The following is a 19,676-nucleotide window of genomic DNA, read 5'->3' as shown; positions in this document are numbered from 1 at the left end:
CTTATTTCTGACTTTTCTGATTTACGTTTATTTGATTTTAGGTTCTAGCTACTGAGCAGAACAGTTTCATCACTAAATGTGCAGCTTTTTCCAAAGCACTACTATGTGAAAAACAACACCAGTGATGTACTTAGGATCTCACAGTATTTTGTATTGAATGTGTGACAGTTTAAGGACTTAGCCTAGTTATTCTGCCTCATATCTATAAAATTTAAACACAAAAACAAGTGTATGAAAAATGCACATAGTATTATACGAAAACTGAGAAATTGAAAGTTACAAAGATGTAAAACCAATCCATTTACAGGTATGCTTCCACGCCTGTATAACTACAGCTGAGCAGTGTTATTCTTCAAAATTAGAGCTGAGTTTTCTGCTTTACTTTAAGAATATATGCAAAAAAATACAGAAATCTACAGCAATTTTTCAGTGAATTCTTTGAGAGAATTAACATGCAGGTTCTGATGTTTGTGGGCAACATTCCTGGAAGAAAGGCTGGCTCAATACCAAGTACCCATTTTCCCAAGAACGGCCATTTCGGCAGATCTTCACCCCCCTTCATTCTACATGCATGAGATTATAAATAAACAAATATGCTGACAACATTCGCAAACTACGCTGTTAATTAAGTCCTTAGGAGCATACATCAGTGAAATCAAGAAAGGTCTCCTTATAGTCTTCTCCATGTTTTCAAGGCAGTAAGTCCTACGGTGTACTTTTCCTGTTCAGTGAATATATTTTGTGCAGAACTACAGTTCAAAGAGTTGCATCTCTTCAAAGCACATTTCTTGAAGCACATTCCACTTCCCTTTTCAGGACTGACTTAAATAAGCAAGTCTTCACTTCCAGAGCAACTTTTAAGCAATACAGAAATAAATACAAGGTTTCCTCAGTAAAATAAACATCTATTCAAAGCACAGCATTGCTTTTTCCTTTTTTTTGGTAAGGATTTGCTTCCTGCTATGTGTCACCATTATTTAGGATTCATCCAGTTATAACCTAAAACTGACACATGCACTAGTTTAATAGTGGGAAAGTTCTCTGGGAAGTCAGAAGTTTATTATTAGTTTTTGTTTCTATAATACTGTAGACATAGATACACTGACTACCTTTTTAAGTATTTACCAAACAAGAACCTCCAAAATTGCATAAAGTTGTTTCTGGCTTGTTCACTAGTCACAGGTTTCAAATACTGAACAAACTTGGTGAAACATAGGGCATACTTGGGACTGTCACTCCAAAATGGTTACCTGTAGTTTATCCTCATGGTTTGTATGAGTATTAGACAGGTGTCTGAACTCCTGGGTCAGACGAAAGCAGTGCTTCACATGTTCTGGAGATACAAAGTCTTCTGCCACTTTAATGCAACTGTACAAATTATGAACCTGGAGCAAACCATACAGTATTAGTAAAAAAAAAAACAACCAAAACACCTGCAAACACATGTCAAGTCCTTTTGCATTGACTCATCAGAAAAATTAACTGTAACCTATTTTCATACAGAACTGTATGCCTAACACAGAAAACAGAGCAAATGACCTGACATCTCAGCTGCCCTCTTATCCTCCCTCATCTATTACTATATGCTGTTGTTTCCTGAAGTCATTTTCTTCTGAACTCCACAGTTTTTCAGAATTCTGTTCCCCAGGCTGAAGATTTACAACACAAATGCTTTCCAACCATTCATCCTAAGTATTTATTTTCCCTAATTCTATCACACCACTGTAAATGTATAATTCAGGTATTTGTATTGTTTTTACTAACAAAACAATGACAGTTCAACTCATATAATTCCTGTAACAGCTGAACACACACAGAAAGAAGTTTAAGTCAGCAATGATAACTACGTTATTTGGAAGTCAAAGTTCTACTGTGCTTCAAACTTAATTATATCTGCCCACATGTCCTACAGTTGACATACTTACCTGATGGGGAGCACCTGCAGGAATGAACACAGCATCTCCTAGGAACTGCACTATTGCCCAGCCTTGTACACCGTACTCATCATACAGTCTCTTACGTAAGGTCTGGTCCAAATACCAACTTTGGTCATGAATAGGGTCATGATCTGGGGGATTTTCTTGGCCTTGTTCCTCTCCAACCTAGGGCCAAGATACAAACAGGAAAAAACATCATGACACAGCACTTTTATACCGCAGGCTCAGAAGAAGTTAGGCACCAACACACATAACGCAACCTTAAACTACTTCAAAGTGGGGCACTACTGGCAACAAGTTCATTTAGGTCTTAGTGAGGTGCGTGTTAACACGAAGACCTTAGACTGAACTAAAATCCAGGGAAAAAATTAAACTACTTATTTACACTCACAGACAGCATTAGAACATTTCTGCACTTGATGCCAATAGCGATTTATAGCATTTAGCTGGTATAATAAAGCTTATCAAGAAATCCTACAGGCTCAAGCTTTCTTTGCCAGAAACACACCTTCCGGAGAAGTTCCCGTATCTTTTCAGCATCCTTGGCAGCATAGATATGCCACAATGCTCCAGGTTTTTCCCTTCCTTCATGGATTCGCTGCTTTGTTACATCATCAGCATCACCCTCATCAATTGTTTTCAAAACTTCTGCAAGGGGAATCCACATGAAAGCAGTATTACTATGAAGCTTCTGATTTCTGACACACAGAACAGGAAGCAGCCTTTTGAAACACTAAATTGCAGCAGTTGCAGAATTGTAGAGTACCTTAAGTGCCTCAAGCTTCATCTTAACAAAATTCAAAAAAGCATTACACTGACAGCTAATCAGAAGCCTTAGCAATTAGTTCAAACCAAACTAGCTACAATTTATCAAATACAAGGAAAAAGAATAATTTTTGTCCTACTTTATACAACCTAATTCCTAACAGAATTCTGCTCCTTTCACAGCTAGGAACCAATTCAAGATTACCACACTTTTAAATATGCACTACAGACACCCCAAACTGCCTTAAATATCTGGGTTATGTTTCTCTGTTATGATAAGCTTAAGCAATAATATATAGTCTTTCTCAATGACGTAATTGATTTTTATTGGACAGAAAGCAGCTTTCCCCAAACGTTACCATCATCATGAGTCCCTTCTCCAATGGGAATTCCAACATACACCATGACATTCACAGCATCAGACACATCCAAATGCAGATTTGTTGTACCAACTCGTCTGTCTTCTGCAGTGATTAAGCCTATAAGAGCGTGTAAAATAAAATCAAATTCTACCTGATCTCCTAACAACTTACCTTCTTGAAAAATCTGTAATGATCGCTACATTAACGCAGCAATGAAAGCAGGAATAGCGATTTTCATATCATACGTGGAACTAGTGAGAAGCTTATTCATAATTGGTTTTTGTTTTTGTTTTTAAACAGGAAATAGTATAATTCACCCCATCATAACAAAACCATTTCAAAAATAAAGCCTGAATTTATAAAGCAACAGTTTTGCATAAATCATCCTTAGAGAAACCATCTATGGTAGGGAACTTGATGCTTACAATACAAAGGTAGTACACATCCTCAGGCACTGTTTTCCTTTGGCTTTGAGACTAATACAGCAATTAATTCAAGCAATTAATTAATCTATCATATTTAGCCGTAAAATCCACGTGATCCACTGAATTCACAGTAGTTACAGTCCAATTCATTGTTAACATCACAGATTACAGCCAAGTAAAGAAAAACACACACAGACTCCCACGTGCTTACACCTTTATGCATTGGATGATCTCACTCCTCAGAAATGGCTACGACTCATGGTTAGAAAGGGATCTCAAATGCTTACTGTTCAATGCTTTCACTTCCTCATATAAGAAATCCTGTCTTCCTCTGATCCTTAAATAGCACTCTCTACTTCTAACACTTCCTCTAACAAGTGACAAAGGAAAGAAATTTAAGAGATTACAAGAACAGTATCAAACATGAACAGATGACCACTAGTCTACCACTACACTTCAGGATCACCATCACCATAATCTGTTTCCTATTCAGAATACAAGTTTTTTGGAACAGAGGTTAACTCACTGTAAAGTACTTATCAGAAACCACCACAGCTAATTTAGACAGTTTGTAACATCGTAAAATTGTGCTTTAAGAAAGCACAATTGCAATACAAATATGGATAAGTATCACAAAAAACAGAGAGTTAATTACTGATCTTAGGTAAGGGCCCTTACAGCACCCAGATCCCCAAAAAGCCAGCGCTTTGCCAGATACAGCAGGTCATCCTTTCCTTAAATATTTTCTACTGTTCTAAATCACACAAAATACGCTGGGAAATATATCATCAATAGCAATTCTTCTTATGTTAAACATTTTAGGTATTCACTTATAAAATTGGTGAAAATTTGAGGATCTTACGCACACAAAACCTGTTGAACAGAACAGGAATTCTTCATGGCTAGCTTCTATAAATGTGTGTTTTTATTTAGGTAACTGATTAACACTACATTTCACTCACAGTTTTCTCATCTTGATGCTTGAAAATACTAAGCACATGAAAGCCTCTACCTCCCAACTAAGAGCTTTTCTCCACTACACATTCAAAAAACAAAGTCAAATATTTACAATTGTGACATTTAATAAACAGGATCAACTCAAAAACCACAAGCATGATGTAGGATAAGTTCTCAGAGTTTTGGTAACACCTCTTCCTTCCATGAGGACAATGAAGAGTCATTAAAATCTGCACAACTATTCTCACGTACCATAGGCATTGTACATTTTGGGACCTAAGTCAGGACGAACAAAGTAGCTCGGCAGCCTGGAAGCCAAATTCAGTCTGCCATCTCTCTTTGTATATTCAGGAAGAGGAAGATTTTCCATCAAGTCCTCAAACCTAGAGAACAAAAAGAAAACAAAAGCATATTTTCCTGAGCTCTTTGACCAATGTTTCTGTAGTCTCTACAGCACTTTTGTACGTACTGATGTTAAGATTTACTTACCTTGTAGGCATCATATCTCTGAAGTCTTCCCCTGGAGGCCAATCCTTTAACTTTAGTACCATTGGCTGACCATCCTCTGACCTGAGCCGCTCTGCAAGAAAAATTAAGATTTACTCATGTTATATCTTTTCACCACAACCCATTACCCATTACCTTCTTTAAACTATATGTGTTTTGTATCAAGAGCTCCTACACTGCACAGCAAAACCAGTCCTGATTTTCGGAAGGTTCTTAAATACTATTGTAATACCATCAAATATTCAGCATTTAGACAGCTTATATCATTGTCTACTGCAAAGGCTCAGACCTTGCACAACTGACAAGTTTTTGTTCAACACTGAAAACAAGCATTTCCAAATTATTCTGCCTTACTGCTTTCAACAAAGTCTAAAGGAGTTTTATCCCTCAATTCAAGAGAAGAGGGGTTTCTATAAAATTAAAATTATTGGCTAATTATCCGAATAAGTCCTAACTTAGGTATAAAGCACAGACCACGATACACCATACTCCAAAAGCTAAATGGCAGATAGTTACATAAAGAAGATAGCCTTCAGCTTCAACACCAACTGCTGTTCTGGCTCAGATATTAGAATGGCTACGAAAATACCTGGAAGCATGTATACACAGCAACTCAGAAGACTAAGCATAACAAGTAGAGAGAAGCAGAGTTCACTCTAACAGATTTGACAACTCCATAAGAAACTATCAAATGGAAAACAGGATAGACCGCAGCTTGTCATCTCCATATATCTTTTCCCCAGAAAATAATACTCTTCACCACTTTCTACCACAGCATTGACTGCCAGCCAAAAAGCAGCTAGCTTCATCCAGACTGCAGAACCTAGCAGAGCTGCTGAGAGCACCAATGGAGAAAATACACAGAAGAAACTAGGACTTAGAAACCTAAGTGAATCACTTCTGTATTATAAATTAAGAAGCTACACAAGACAGCTCTATTTTGCAATGCAAAATAAAAATATGTTATTTAATTTAAAAGGAACAAAGAACTGAAGGTACATAAAACAAAAGTATGATGTAAACAGAACAAGCATCGATGAGCAAGGCGTTTTAGAAATTCAAGTGAAATGAAAAGCTCATGGATTTAAACTTAAAGATGTTTCAGAACTTGTAGTATTCAGAATTGTGAACTCATTACGGATCTTTATTCTAAAGCAGGAAAGGAAACTTATAGGAATGGTACTCAGAAATGACAGAATATGAAGTTAATTAGAGGAGAACATAAAAGACCTGATAATTTAAGGATGAAAATCCAGAAAACTGTTTCGCAAAGACAGACAGATCTAAGAATGATCCAAACAATTACAACTGCCAGAGGTCCACTTCAAACTCACAGATGTTAAAAGTAAGCAGCGCAAGATTAAAACTTAAAATATCATACAGCTTAATTTAGGGACCATCTCAATACCACCTCCAAACCAAGAGGCTGCTCTGTAGCTCTTCAATAAGTAACTGACAGTCTGGTTAAAAAATCCAGCAGTTTGAGAAAACAAAAATTTATTTGAAGCAAAGAGATCAGAATCATTATATAATTCCCGAACAATTTTCATATGACTTTGTGTGTGAAATCTTGGGACTAGTATCAAATACTACTTCAATGTAGAGGTTGCACATGGCTGATACAGAAAATGTCTTTTAAATACATTTGCAAAACTGATAAGGTTTTCCATCCTAGAATCTGAATGTTTCTCAAAGAGAGGAAAGGGCATCGTCTAAAAGGAATGCAACAGTTGATTTTGCTGAAAGGGGCATATTTGGATAATATGCAAATAACATTTCTCAAGGATAACTTGACTCACAAATTCATTTTTTTTATGAATGGCCCTTGCAAAAAAAAAAAAAAAGTTTGTGAAGTCCACTAATTGCAGTTAATACAGAAAAAGACCACACCATTATATCCTTCTAGACTGTTTATTTCTGAGTAAAAAAAGAAACAGTATGAAAATTAACAGTACAAAATACAAGACTGTACTTGGAACAATACAAATACAAGTCAAAAGCTGGGATTTCTTTGACTGGACGATTATTGGGGGGAATATTGTCGTTTTAAAAGTCTAACATCTTATTTGATATTGAACAAACATACATTTCATTAAGTTGTTCAGCATTTCACCATTTTTCTTATGTGCACATAGCAATAAATACAGAATCCACTTTGTAGACAACGCTTCCAAAAAAAGTGGCAGCCTTGCAACGAACTGTCACAATGCTAACATTTGTAAGTGTAAGAGCACTCTGCTGGAGGTGTGCACAACCTAAAACAGTGCCTCCTGCTTTTCAGAAGCTCTTTAATTTGACCAGCACAAGACAGATCAGTTTTATCCCCAATAATTTAGGTGGTTAACTTGCACATCCACACTTGACAGAAGGGTTTCTCAAAGCAGATCTCGAGCATCAGCAATGAGTTATCACATAAGCTATGCATACAGCATTGCTATTCATTATTCATATAAAAATATATTTGTACTTGCAAAAGATCTGCTATGGAACTACTTTGTAACTCCCAGTTTATTTGCTGCAGGTTCCCTTCAATTTTACATTAAATGCTGATGCTGGAAGGAGAGCAAGTGTAGCCAAATTACTTAGAATCTTAATAACAACAATGGATAATTAATTTCATTCAGGAAAGTTAAAAAAAAAAGTTTCCCCTTATATGAATCACCTTTTGACACATCAAAATAACGTGCCTAATTTTTCTTCAGTAGTCCAGCTCTTCACCAATAGAATACTTTGTACAGTTCACAACAACTAAGGAGAAATGGCTTCTTTGGATGATGCTGATAACTGCCAGGACTGTTTTTTTGTTGTTGTTTGAAAAAAATACCAAAAAAGGAGAAGCTGAAGGAATATATACTGCTCAGTTAAACTATAACTAATCAGCTGTAAGTATTACTTACTAGATATTATTTCAAAGCCATCCCAGAAGTCACGCACTTTCACGTCTGAAATTATGGCACAGTTCCTGCAGTTCACCAAATCTACATCTTGATCTCCAAATTCCAGGCTGAAAGCTTCTGGTTTCCAAAGCTCTGACTTCAACTTCTTATGAACACCAGATACCAGCACGGGCTGAGAATACAAAGATGCATGCTTACTCCATTATAACCAATTTTTTTTTTAATTTATTTTTTTTACATATGTTGCCAAAATTTAAGAGGTAAGACTCCTAGCTATCTTTATACAAAAGACACGATAAACCTATTTTCATTCACTTCTGTTTTTCACGCATCAAACGTATAGCCAGAACCAAAGAAAATTTAAGGCCATGTGCAGCTGCCTTGTAAGTGATATTGCATTAGGCAAGTGTATTGGGTTTCTGTGAAAAGGTTTTGGTAGCCATGAGACTACAAAGGCCCAGCTCTGCGAGATAAGTTCCAGCCAGCTTCAGGACAGGCCCACCATGGAACCACTACAGATGCTGGTACCACTTCTGTGATAATACATTTAAGAAAGCATACAAATCACTGCAGCAGCTCTAAGAGAAGAGTGAGGGAAAGACTTCGAAGGAAACAACCCCACAGACACCAAGGTCAGTGAAGAAGAATGAGGTCCTTCAGGTGCTGGATCAGAGATTCCCCTGCAGCACATGGAAAGGACCATCTGTGATTGCAGGCAGCCCCCCATAGGTCATGGACAGCCAACAACAGAGCAGATCTCCATGCTGTACCTTGTGGAAAAGCCCATGATGGAGGCAGGTAGATTTGACCTAAAGGAAGCTGCAGCTCATGGAGAGCACAGGCAGCGGAATTCTCCCAGTGGGAAACACAGCCCCACAGAGAGATCACAGGAGCAGACTTTCTGGCAGGACTTGCATATGTGGGGGACGCACACTGAAGCAGCCTATTCCTTAGAGATTGCACCCCATGGTAAGGACCATGGTAGAAAAGTTTATTCTGTGGGAGGGACCACATACTGGAGCATGGGAAAAGTGTGAGGAGAAAGGAACAGTGTAGAAATGTTATGAACTGATTGCAACCCCCATTTCCTATAACTCTGCATCACTCAGTGGGGGAAAGGTGGGGAGGAGTGGAAAAAGGTAGAAAAGAAGGGAATGAAGGAGCGAAAGTGAGACTGGGAAGTAGGAAGGGTGAGTGCAGTTAATGCATTTTGTGTGTTTTTCGTTTCTCATCATTCTACTCTAATTGTCAATAAATTAATTTTGCACAGGTTACACCCATTTTTGTCAGTGACCGATAAGCGATCTCCATGTCTTTATCTTGATTCACAAGCTTCTCCATCTTCCTTCCTCCTCCTGTCCCATTGTAGAAGGAGGAATGAGAGCAGCAAGGTAGGAGTCTGGCAATCCAAGTTCAATCTCTGTAGAACTGTGTGTTCCAGTACCCTCCTTTTTTAAGCAAAAATGTAACTACCACTAGAAACTGCATTTGTGTTAAAACATACACAACATCTTCACATTCTAGTATGTCTGTTTTTAACTATTTCCTTCATTTTTGTATACAGTTATGGTTCATCAGCTCTTTAATACAAAATCAAGGAACGGATAAGTGGCTATTTACATTAAAAAGGTACACCAGGCAATTCTTCCCAGCACTGGCCAAGGACTTGTAAGTTTACAATGACTTGATTCTCTTACTACCTTTTAACTGCTGTAATCTCAAGACAGTTCAGACTTTGAGAAGGGAAAATGAAAAGAAAAAAAAAAAAAACCAAAAACTTAAGGTTTAGTCACTGCTGCCTATGTAAGCTTGAATCATCTTCAAGTTGTACCTTATATATTAGCAATGATTTAAAGGTGGATCTGTTTTATTTGCATGAATAAAGAACTCTGTGCAATTGAGGAGAATATCCTAGTATTACCAGAGTTCTAGGCAAAGATAACTGGAAGAGGTGAAGAGAAGTGATTTTGAAAATACACTCTTTAAAAAACACTTCAGTAATTACCTCTGCTTAACCTGGATTTAGCTGCAAAGGCCTACAAGACCCATCCTGTTCACTTTACCTCACACTGCTTGCTTGCCAACCCAGTCAGCTAATTCCTTTGTGGATTGCTTGTCATCCTCTCCCTCCACTGCTGTTCCTAGTTTGTAGCTCTCCTAATCAGAGTGGCCAGCCTGCTGGCAAGGGTGTTTTTATCCCACCTGGATAGATCCTGTCACCTCCAAGCAATCATTGATGCTCAAAGATGTCCCCACAACAACAAAACCCCAAAATTCTGTTGCTAAAACCTGATGCACAAACAACAGTTGACATGGAGGATCAGTCCATCTCTCTTTGAGGCCTCTGGCCTCACTGACAACAGTAAGAACACCAACTGTCCTCCTGTGCCTTTGACCACTACTTCCAAAGCCATATAATCACTCTTAATACTGCCCATCCAAATCTCCTCCCCAGCAGAATTGTATGCACCAATATGAGAGCACAGTAGCATGGATGAGGGAAAAAATGCATTAAAAAAAGAAAAAAAACCAAAACCCAGTACCTTTAATAGAATCGGTAGACACTCCTGCCAGATGCAAGCTGACAGATAAGCTATTCTTCTTCAGGACAGGTAAGTAAAATCATATTTTGTTCCCTGCTGTATTCACTTGACCACCTGAACGGTAATATCAAAAAACGTACTACAAACCTAGCAGAAGCCTGCTCTACTAAGCAGAGAATTTCCCGTGGAAGAGAAACAATGTTCTCCCTCTAGTGAATAAGGCAGCTAAAGCTGCAAGATAAAAACAAACAAGAAAGCAGTGGACTTGTTTTCTTCCTGCTTTTTGGGGGCAGATGTCTGGCAAACAAATTAAAACCTCCAACACCACTCCAAATTTTAAGTATCTCAAAAAAAAAAAAAAAAAAAAGAAAGCCTAGCACGAAAAGACAAAAAGCAACAGGTTTCTCTCAGATAAGTCATGTAACGGTATCCCTAAATCCCTAAACAAGCAATAACCACGTGCAGGATAGCAAAGTGCTCTTGAAGAACAGCTCCAGAAATAAATAATCCTACTGCCTCTCCAGCAAAATAATCCAGCAAAATCTGGGTTAAGACAAAATTTAACTTAATTATCATCATTCCTAAGACAAAAATAGCTGAAAAACGCTGCTGCTCTTGAATGACACTGAAAGAGCACTATTTGTTATCCACATGCGAAGGGAAAATAATTTCCTCTGATACCAGTTTGGAATGCTATGGTGACTAAGATAGTCATATGTCTCATATCTAGGGCACAAGTATGGGCCAAGGGGTAGTCAAGAATTTTACTTATTAACCTACTTCAATCCACTGAAGGAGGAAGGTGAAGGTGATTTTTCAGGGGGTAAAAATCATGTTGACTTCAAAGGTGCAGCTGGACTGTACATGGGAATCCAGTTGATAGAGAATTGTGATACAGTAGAGTATGCTGAGAGAATCTCTGCTTGAACAATTTCTATTTACAATGGCCTTGCCAAGACAGCAGCACCTAGGTCACTGGCTTTCTCCAGTGCTGGAATGAAAGGGCTCCAGTAAGCCTGCTGCCTGCACCTCAGCAGTAAACACAAGCGAGTGCAACATGACTGGAGAACCCTTGAATAAGGAAGGAATTCCACTTGCTCGTTGCTATGTCTTCTGAATGATAAAATCATGCAAAAACATTCCTACCATCTCCTGGGAAAAAACCTAAAAATCAAAGTTTACTAAGAATACATATGACATGGTCAGAATCAATACTGACTTGGAAGGTGAAGCACACTGCAAGCTACACCACTGACAAAATTCAGTAATCCTGTCCCTAGATTCTGTAAGTCTCAAGATTCATTAAGTATCTCACGGTCACAGGCCGCATCTTGCACCTAGTGATAATCTTATCTGCAGAGGTACTAATGAGCAACTCTTTCGTCAAATTATTCAGGATTGTCCTCTGAGTGAGAATATTATTTGCTGACAAGACAACAGGAAAAGTTCTGAGCATTCTGACCAGAAATTTCAGAGCTCTTAGCTAAGACAGATGACTGACACCACAGCAGTGCCAAACACTGAACTGAAATCCAAAGACATCAAGTTCAAAAAAAGATGAGATCCCTGTACACTCCAAAAAGAACAAGGATAAGAAAACTGCTACAGTTTAAGGGAAAGCTGTCAATAGCAGCTGTAGGCTATGTTTCTAGACAGGCAAACGAAGCACAGTGGCCTTCAGCATTTATTAGAGAGCTGCCTAGGGACAGCAGATCTGTAGTTGGCAGTGCTCCATCTCCCCAGATTTCACGGGTATCTGATAGTTATGCTTGTGTCCAAGGGATGAAAAGAATGTCAAGTTCCATAGGACATGCTGAAGTTAACTGAAAAGCATTCTTCCACTGACAGGAGCAGATCTGAGCTACAAAGTAGCCCACTGTGCTCCCCCATTACAGCTCAGTGGTGTGCATGACTTGTGAATAATCCATAATAAGGCACAATAGTGCCAAGAATGTTAGTATAATAACAGTAGCAAGGCTGACAACAAGGACTTCTCCGGAATAGAAGATGAGGGACGTATTTGCCTTGCACCGATGGTCTTAATTTTGAATAGTCAGTGAAGGTAACAGTAGCAGAAGTAACCACAGAACCCAAATGCTAAGAACATATGTTGAACACCAACAGATATCAGATTCAGTCAGATTTATTGGTACGCTTCCTCTGCAACAGCAGATGCTCATCCATTTCTTAAGCTTTAGCTTATCAGATTAGGCCAACCTTAATGGCTCCAGAGATGTCTGCTGTAGCACTACAGACTGAGATCTGAAGAAATGGCTATACTGGAAGCAGTTCTAAGGTCCTGTTCTCTTGACTGCAGATCTAACTTGTCAATGACCACTAAGATAATCCAATAGAGAGCTCAACACATGACACGAGGAGTCCAAAACAACATGTGGGTTCATATAATTTGCAGGTTCAAGATAAGATACTGCCTACAACACACCCCAAAATTTCAGCACAAGTTACTTTATGGAACCCTCGTACTCTTGTACATGCTGCAGCTGGAAAGAATGGACCTTCCCCTGAGGCCAAAAAGCATCAAGTATGAGGTAAATGCTAGGATGCAAGCAGGAATCATAATGGATTCACTAAAAGGATGTGGCAGAGCAGGTATAGCACAAATCACACTACAAACACACATACTTAAGTCACTGCAGCACAGAGTGGACAGGACCACTGCATTCCTTGTTTACATTGCTACAATTTAAATATTTGCTCATCATTTGCACCCAGAAGCAATGGGCCAAAGTTTGAACGGACACAATAAGCAAGGTACAGGTTAAACTGCCAGAACACTTTCAAGAAATAATGAGTTGGCAATTTGTAATCACCCACCTGGCCTTGTTTCCAGCACTCCCTGAAGATCTTCCAGTTGTTTTTGTTGCTAGGATCATGAAGGCAAAGGAGTCTACCATCACACAGCCAGGAGTGGGAAGTGTGCGGATCCAGCACATTCAAGCCCATTACCATTTCCTTCACATCTCTTTGCGTGTCCGCTAAATTACTAGCGCGTTTTGCAGCATCAGATGTCTTCTTATTTTCCACCACAGAAGCAATGATATGATCTAAGAAGTTAGGCAGGCTGGCTTTACCTTTGGCCCCCTAGAAGATGTAAAACCAGACGTAAGTTTAGTCTTGCAATGCATATGCATTAACGTATAGCTGCTCTCATGCAGCTTTTAGTCATGAACATTTGCTACCAAAAAAAACCATGCAGAAGTAACATGCAGCACAGAGACAGGCATGGATTCAGTAAGAACTAAACCAGATATCTTGTTTTATTATGGTAAAGTTTAATACAAGCTGCTCTAGGCTACCTAGAAAAAAAATATTACAGAAAACAGTCACAACAGAAAATTTCAGCAGATCTATCCTCTGCTGCTTTAACAGTATGGATAGATGATACTGTTCATGCTCACAAGATTTTGCCTTTCTGGGGGTACAGCCTTACAGTGTTTTCAAAAATGCAGAATTTAAGTGAGCTTTTATAGGGAAGTGGATCATCAATTGAACAATTTAAAGGCCATACTTAACTCACTTTCACATTCTCTCAAAAAGAACAGCTTCTCATGGCAATAGCAAATCAAATCACAAACTAACAACTAGCATCAAGATGATCTACAACTTTCTGGGATGGTAGACTTGGCTAAATACTGTATTTGTTTCAATATTTGAGAATAAGATACTACAAAAAAATTTAAACAAAAACTGTTGGATCACAAAATTCTTTCCTAGAACAGACACTGCTGAAGGAATTACAGAACTACTTACCGTAGAAGCTGCAGAAAAAACTGGAGGAAAGGGGATTCCTGTGTCTAATGGAACCTGAGGAAGCTTTCCTGGTCCTGTGTGTAGGAGATCTCTGAGGCTGGAGCCTTCAGCTTTGTTGCTAGATGTCACTGGGCCCAACAACAGGCTATTAAATAGCTTTGGGGTTAGTGGGGAAACCTTTGTACTGGAGTTGAAGGAATCCAATCCAAAGGGTGAGTGGGATTCTTTATTAAGCACTGATCTCAGCGACCCTGATTCTGCAAGAAAAATAATGACACTGAGGAAAAAATAGAAGGCAAAGTTCAAATGATCATGAAGTTCTCTGAGATAAGTTGCTCTTGCATCAAATATGATACTGACAGAATCACGTGGTAAATCATCATTCCAACAGTGAATATCACCTCAAAGAGAATCACAAAAAAATCTTATTTCAGACACATTTTACCCTTAGCACACTGTTAAGGTTTTGAGCAACACAGTAGATAATCTGATAGTAATGTTCAATAAGCCACAACTTTATAATCTGCTTACTTATAAAAAACTGCCTTGACCTTCTGAATTAATTTTTCAATATAAATTACTTCAAATGTTAACTGCTAACCCGTGCAAAACTAGTTAGAAATTCAAGAACATTCCACACTAACATATGAGGAAGTTTTTGCTAGACAGTTGGACAAGAATAAGTTCTGTTAGTTGTGCTGTGACAACTGGAAGGTGTATATTCTAAACAACTATTTTCAGACTGGTAATTATAGTTAATCTACTGAATACTAAAAGTAGTTCTAAGCTTTCGTTAGACTTCTCCGATAGGCTCTAATTGCTCAATACCGAGGAAATGCACTCTTCATACAATGCACTGAGCAGATTTGTTTACTTCAGAAATTAATACACAAATCTGCATCTAAAATGAATCATTATCATTTTACATCAAGATACCAGCTGGTTATCACTTAGAAAATAAATATACTGGTAATTAGATAAACTGAGGAGTCACAAGATAGTATTTTTCTCTTCAGCTGTATCATTATCATCCTAGTTTTCCATATTCCTAAGCCTGTAAGGAAAACAACTTCAGGTTTTTTTGAAGAAAAACATTTTCTTCTTTCAACATGAACTGAATAAAAACTTCTATACTAAGACTAAGCACTCTCGTGAAGAATAGTAACCAAGCAGCACATCAACATTTATTTTTTACTTCCACCCCCAGAAGGTGTGTGTTCTGCTCACCTTTTGTTTCTTCCTTTGCTTTTTGTGTTGCTAAGTCTGCAAGCCAGTGTAAGGCTGATGACGGGGCTGTTTCTGAGCAAAGTGGTCTGTTGGTCTTTGTTTCAGCAGTGTTACTGATTGATAACGTCTCTGTTTTTACAGGCTCTTCTATCCTACTGTCATTTGCTTCAGATTTGGGAACACTGTCCATTTCTAACTGCCCCACTCCTGCTGTTCCTGCTCCACTGGAAAAGGCGCTCTCATTTCCAGAGACTGATGCACTGGGATTAACAGTTGGAAGCTAAAACATAAACATAAACATCTGCTAGAAGCTGAATAAAGGGAAGAACTCACCTTGAAAACATTTATTCAATACATTGGGTTTTGGTTGGTTGGTTGTGTCAAGTAAACAGCAGTGTTCCTTTGTGCTTATATAGTAGCAGAGTACAAAAGCTTGCTCTCTGTGTATATCAGACCTTGTGCTGTAGCCTCAATTTATCATTTACTGCTTAGCAAGTTGTTTTTTTATTTGTTTGTTTTAAAAAGAAAAACAAAAACACAAGCTCAGTCTTTCAAATTGTTTTTTTTTTTTTTTTTTTTTTTTTTTTCCAGGAAGTTGTGGGTTTGTGGTTTCTTTGTTGTTGTTTTTGTGTGAGAATAGTAACAAAACTCCTCTAGCTTCAGCATAATTTTCAGGAACTGTAACAAAGTAAATGCACATGCTGCAAGCTACTTGCACTGGTTTGTTCTGATTCATGAATGGCTTTTTAATAGCCCAGATTTCCACTTGGTAAATAAGAGTTTCAGCGCACAGTTCTGAAAAGTTCCCTGGAAGATTTTTTGCTAACCCAAAACACTTGTAACACATACTGAGAAAAGAAAGCCCATATTTCACAACAGATAGGCCTAAATGATTTAACAGTATGATGATGATTTCAGTTCAAAACAACGTACCTGTGATATTCCATTAGTGACAGCTGGTCTCAATACCGATTTATTCTGTCGATTGATACATGGACAATTGGCTTTTATACCCCATTTGCCTCGTGCTGCGTGAACCATGTCTCCAATATTGTAAAGGGCTGGAATAACATTTAAATCTTTACAATCACATATAAAGAAATCTAAAAACATAGCTTTGACTATCAAGTTCAATGCCTTCTATTTCTTTTTGAATTATTATTGATAAGTACCTTTAAAACCATGCATTATAACATGACATTAATCTCTGAACAGCACAGAAAACTGTGCTAATTCTAGCTTCTAGGACCAGTTATGTGAAGGGTCAACACTGTTTAACTTCCCATGCCATCCCTCAAAAGAAAAACATCTTTCTTGAAAAATAATCAAGAATAGTCTTGAAAAACATCAGTCAATTATTGATGAAAATAGCTGCGCATGAGTAGTCGAAGTTATAACCAGAAATTATCACTTCGAATTCACAACATCATCTCACTTGTGCTACCATTCCTTCAGCACTTCTGCCAACAGAAAATGGAAGCCTCCTCTGCATCTAAGCTAGAAAGGCAACAGCTAGAAAACAAACTGATTTTTTTTTTTTCCACTTGTTTGCTCAGAACTGGGACAAAATTGCACCTTTCAACCTTCAAGCATTACCTGTACCAGGAATGATCTGTGTTGGCATAAGGTTTTCTGGTTCATGAGACTGACCCTTTGCACATTTCAGCCACGAGAAGACTTCCTCATCACCAATCTCCTCTGTCTCTGGAATAAAGATTAAAAAAAAACAAAAACCCACACAAATTTATTTATTTAAATACATTTTAAGAGGTTAGGACTGGAACTACAGCAACTTCTATTCCCCAGGTTATAAAACTACCAAATTCATTTTCACTTTACTAGTATCTTAGTTCCCTTCTTGCCTCAATTTCTGAGGATCATATCAGTGTTCTCATAGGGTAAGTCTAACTTTTCCAGTAACCATCTCAAGTTTTTTCCACAAGGAATACCTGCAGATCAGTTTGAAAAAATAAAAAACCTATATGCTTTCTGTGATTACATCTACTTAATAAAGCAAAAAAGTTACTAAAAAGTGAATAGATGGAAAGTAGCCAGACAAATTTATATTTCATAGAATTACTCAGGTTGGAAAAGGCCTTAAAGATCATCAAGTCTAACCACAACCTAACCATACTACCCTACCTCTAACAACCCTCTGCTAAATCACGTCCCTAAGCGCCACATCCAAACAGTTTTTGAACGCATTCAGGGATGGTGACCCAACCATCCTCCTGGGGAGCCTATTCCAGTGCTTAACAGCCCCTTCTGTAAAGACTTAAACTTACCCTGATGCAACTTGAGGCCATTTCCCCTCATCCTGTCACCACTGACAAGAGACCAGCCCAGCTCCCACTGTAGGCACCTTTCAGGTACTGGAAGAGAGCAATCAGGTCTCCCCTCAGCCTATTCTTCCCCAGACTAAACAGCCCCAGTTCCCTTTAGTAGCTCCTAGTAGGGCATATTCTCCAAAATTAGATTGAGTCCATAAATGCAGAAAGAATTCTTTCAGCTATTTCCATTACATCCTGATAAAGAACATCTTGAACACTACGCTCTTTTTTGGTGTATTCTGACAATAATTTCATAGGTTGCAGTATGCAAAAATAAGGAAAGTTAATTTCAATAACATGTTACTTTTATAATTAATTCGGTTCTCTCTGGCAACTTATTACAATAAGTAGACAGTGGGACTCATATTTACAAACATCCTATTTGGTATATCGGCTTCACAGAGCAACATAACTGTCATTAGTAGACCTACATTTATTAAGATGGTCTACTGTCAGCATACACTCTACCAAAGCTGTCCCAATGCAAATGCACACAAAAGCACCAGATAATCACTTTTGTAAACACAGAGTACCTTTATTTTTTTAGCAAGGTTCACTTTCCTGCATCACAAATCTGAGCATAACAAGGAAAAAAAAAAAACTTTCCAACAACTCCTTTGTACAGAAAGCACTTCTCCGCAGTGTCTGCTTACTAGTCCATCTTGTGATAGCTCAGAATAGGCTTAGTATTATTTAACTCTTATATCTTCTCTAAGGAAAACACAGAACTATGCAGCAGTCTGTTTTAGTACGTACCCTATGCCTACTGATGTTAAAATTTTAATATAAGAGCTCTAATCAAATAGATGAAATACAGGTTTTAAGGAAACACAGAATGAACAGCATCACGTAGGACTGCATTGCTAAAATTCCAAACCTAAAGATCCCCATGCTGATACTTACCAACTCTTCCGCAAAACCTTCAGCAACTACCTACAAACCATCCCCAAAAGCCAGCTATTTCCTAGATTACAGTAGGAAAAAAAATCCAGTTCTCACCACTACGTGGACGATTCTTCCTCAGCCGGTAACAGTCCAGACAAACCCCGAATCCACACTTGCGACAAACCCAATGAATATTGAACAGAGTCGTCTCACATACATCACACATTTCCCGCACACCCCGCACTGCTCGCTTCCACGCCACTTTCTCTACAAACAGAAGGAACATGAAGAATTATTGCTTTGACATTCTATATTTCTCCCATCTAATGAGAATATCACAACATCGAGAATCAATTCACAGACACCTGACTTGTGGGCAGAGCATAAAAACACCTATTTTTTTTTTTTTTTAATATCCAGAGACATCTTTTGTGTCAGCAGTCTCTTGACACTACTCACATCACCATTTTTAAGTTGCAAGGCCAAGTCACAAAACACACGCTACAGGAAAATTAACCATTTTGCAGAGTTCTGCAGAAACCGAAATTCAAGCAGCACTTAAGGAAGTTACAGGAAAACAACAACAACAAAAAAACTTCCGCTAGTTTTAAGAACTAATAATGTGAGCCTATATGACTGAGTATTTAATTTTCTTGATTGGATGAATGTCAGTTCTCTGAATTTTGAATGCATTTGGTGAAGAATGGCTCCTGCTGCACACTTCAAAAGTGAGAATGAAGAATCAGAGCTATCCATATAATAGGCTGAATTGGATACATTGAAGAAATTTATTTCAAATTCACTTTCCCTCATAGTGGCAAGCTGTCAACTAGTTGCTCAGCTGAGCCACTGCAAGCTGAAAATACAAGCTGTTCCTTACATGGAAAATCCTGTGCTTTCAGGATTCAGGAACCCTGAACATCAGAGGGACAGGAGTATGTTAAAAAAAAAAAAAAAAAAGTTGCTCATTAAAAGGAAGTTGGTCTCAAAGTGATAAAGTGTTCATTTTCTTTAAAAAAAAAACAAAAACAAAAACAGGTCAGATTTGTAACTTACTTTTCAATAAGCAA

At 38.0% G+C, this 19,676-nt stretch overlaps 1 protein-coding gene across 4 annotated transcripts in view; it reads right to left on the bottom strand.

Moving 5' to 3' along the window:
• Positions 1 to 19,676, bottom strand: part of KDM3B (lysine demethylase 3B) — a 49,603-nt gene that overhangs the window by 1,728 nt on the left and 28,199 nt on the right. For 3 of the 4 annotated variants that reach the window (XM_052689347.1, XM_052689349.1, XM_052689350.1), the window contains 13 exons: positions 18,721 to 18,873; positions 16,988 to 17,095; positions 16,325 to 16,452; positions 15,392 to 15,671; positions 14,165 to 14,421; positions 13,229 to 13,495; positions 7,851 to 8,022; positions 4,936 to 5,026; positions 4,699 to 4,829; positions 3,062 to 3,181; positions 2,446 to 2,585; positions 1,926 to 2,102; positions 1,251 to 1,385 (listed from right to left, as the gene is read on the bottom strand). In XM_052689347.1, coding sequence (XP_052545307.1) covers positions 1,251 to 1,385; positions 1,926 to 2,102; positions 2,446 to 2,585; positions 3,062 to 3,181; positions 4,699 to 4,829; positions 4,936 to 5,026; positions 7,851 to 8,022; positions 13,229 to 13,495; positions 14,165 to 14,421; positions 15,392 to 15,671; positions 16,325 to 16,452; positions 16,988 to 17,095; positions 18,721 to 18,873 — 2,159 coding nt within the window. The remainder of the gene's footprint in view (positions 1 to 1,250; positions 1,386 to 1,925; positions 2,103 to 2,445; positions 2,586 to 3,061; positions 3,182 to 4,698; positions 4,830 to 4,935; positions 5,027 to 7,850; positions 8,023 to 13,228; positions 13,496 to 14,164; positions 14,422 to 15,391; positions 15,672 to 16,324; positions 16,453 to 16,987; positions 17,096 to 18,720; positions 18,874 to 19,676) is intronic. The other variant, XM_052689348.1, reaches the window with a different exon arrangement.

Source organism: Tympanuchus pallidicinctus, unplaced genomic scaffold (assembly GCF_026119805.1).
Source record: "Tympanuchus pallidicinctus isolate F22 unplaced genomic scaffold, pur_lepc_1.0 scaffold25, whole genome shotgun sequence".
Taxonomy (NCBI): Eukaryota; Metazoa; Chordata; class Aves; order Galliformes; family Phasianidae; genus Tympanuchus; species Tympanuchus pallidicinctus.
Note: the sequence above shows the minus strand (reverse complement) of the source record. Positions and strands in the feature narration are given on the sequence as shown.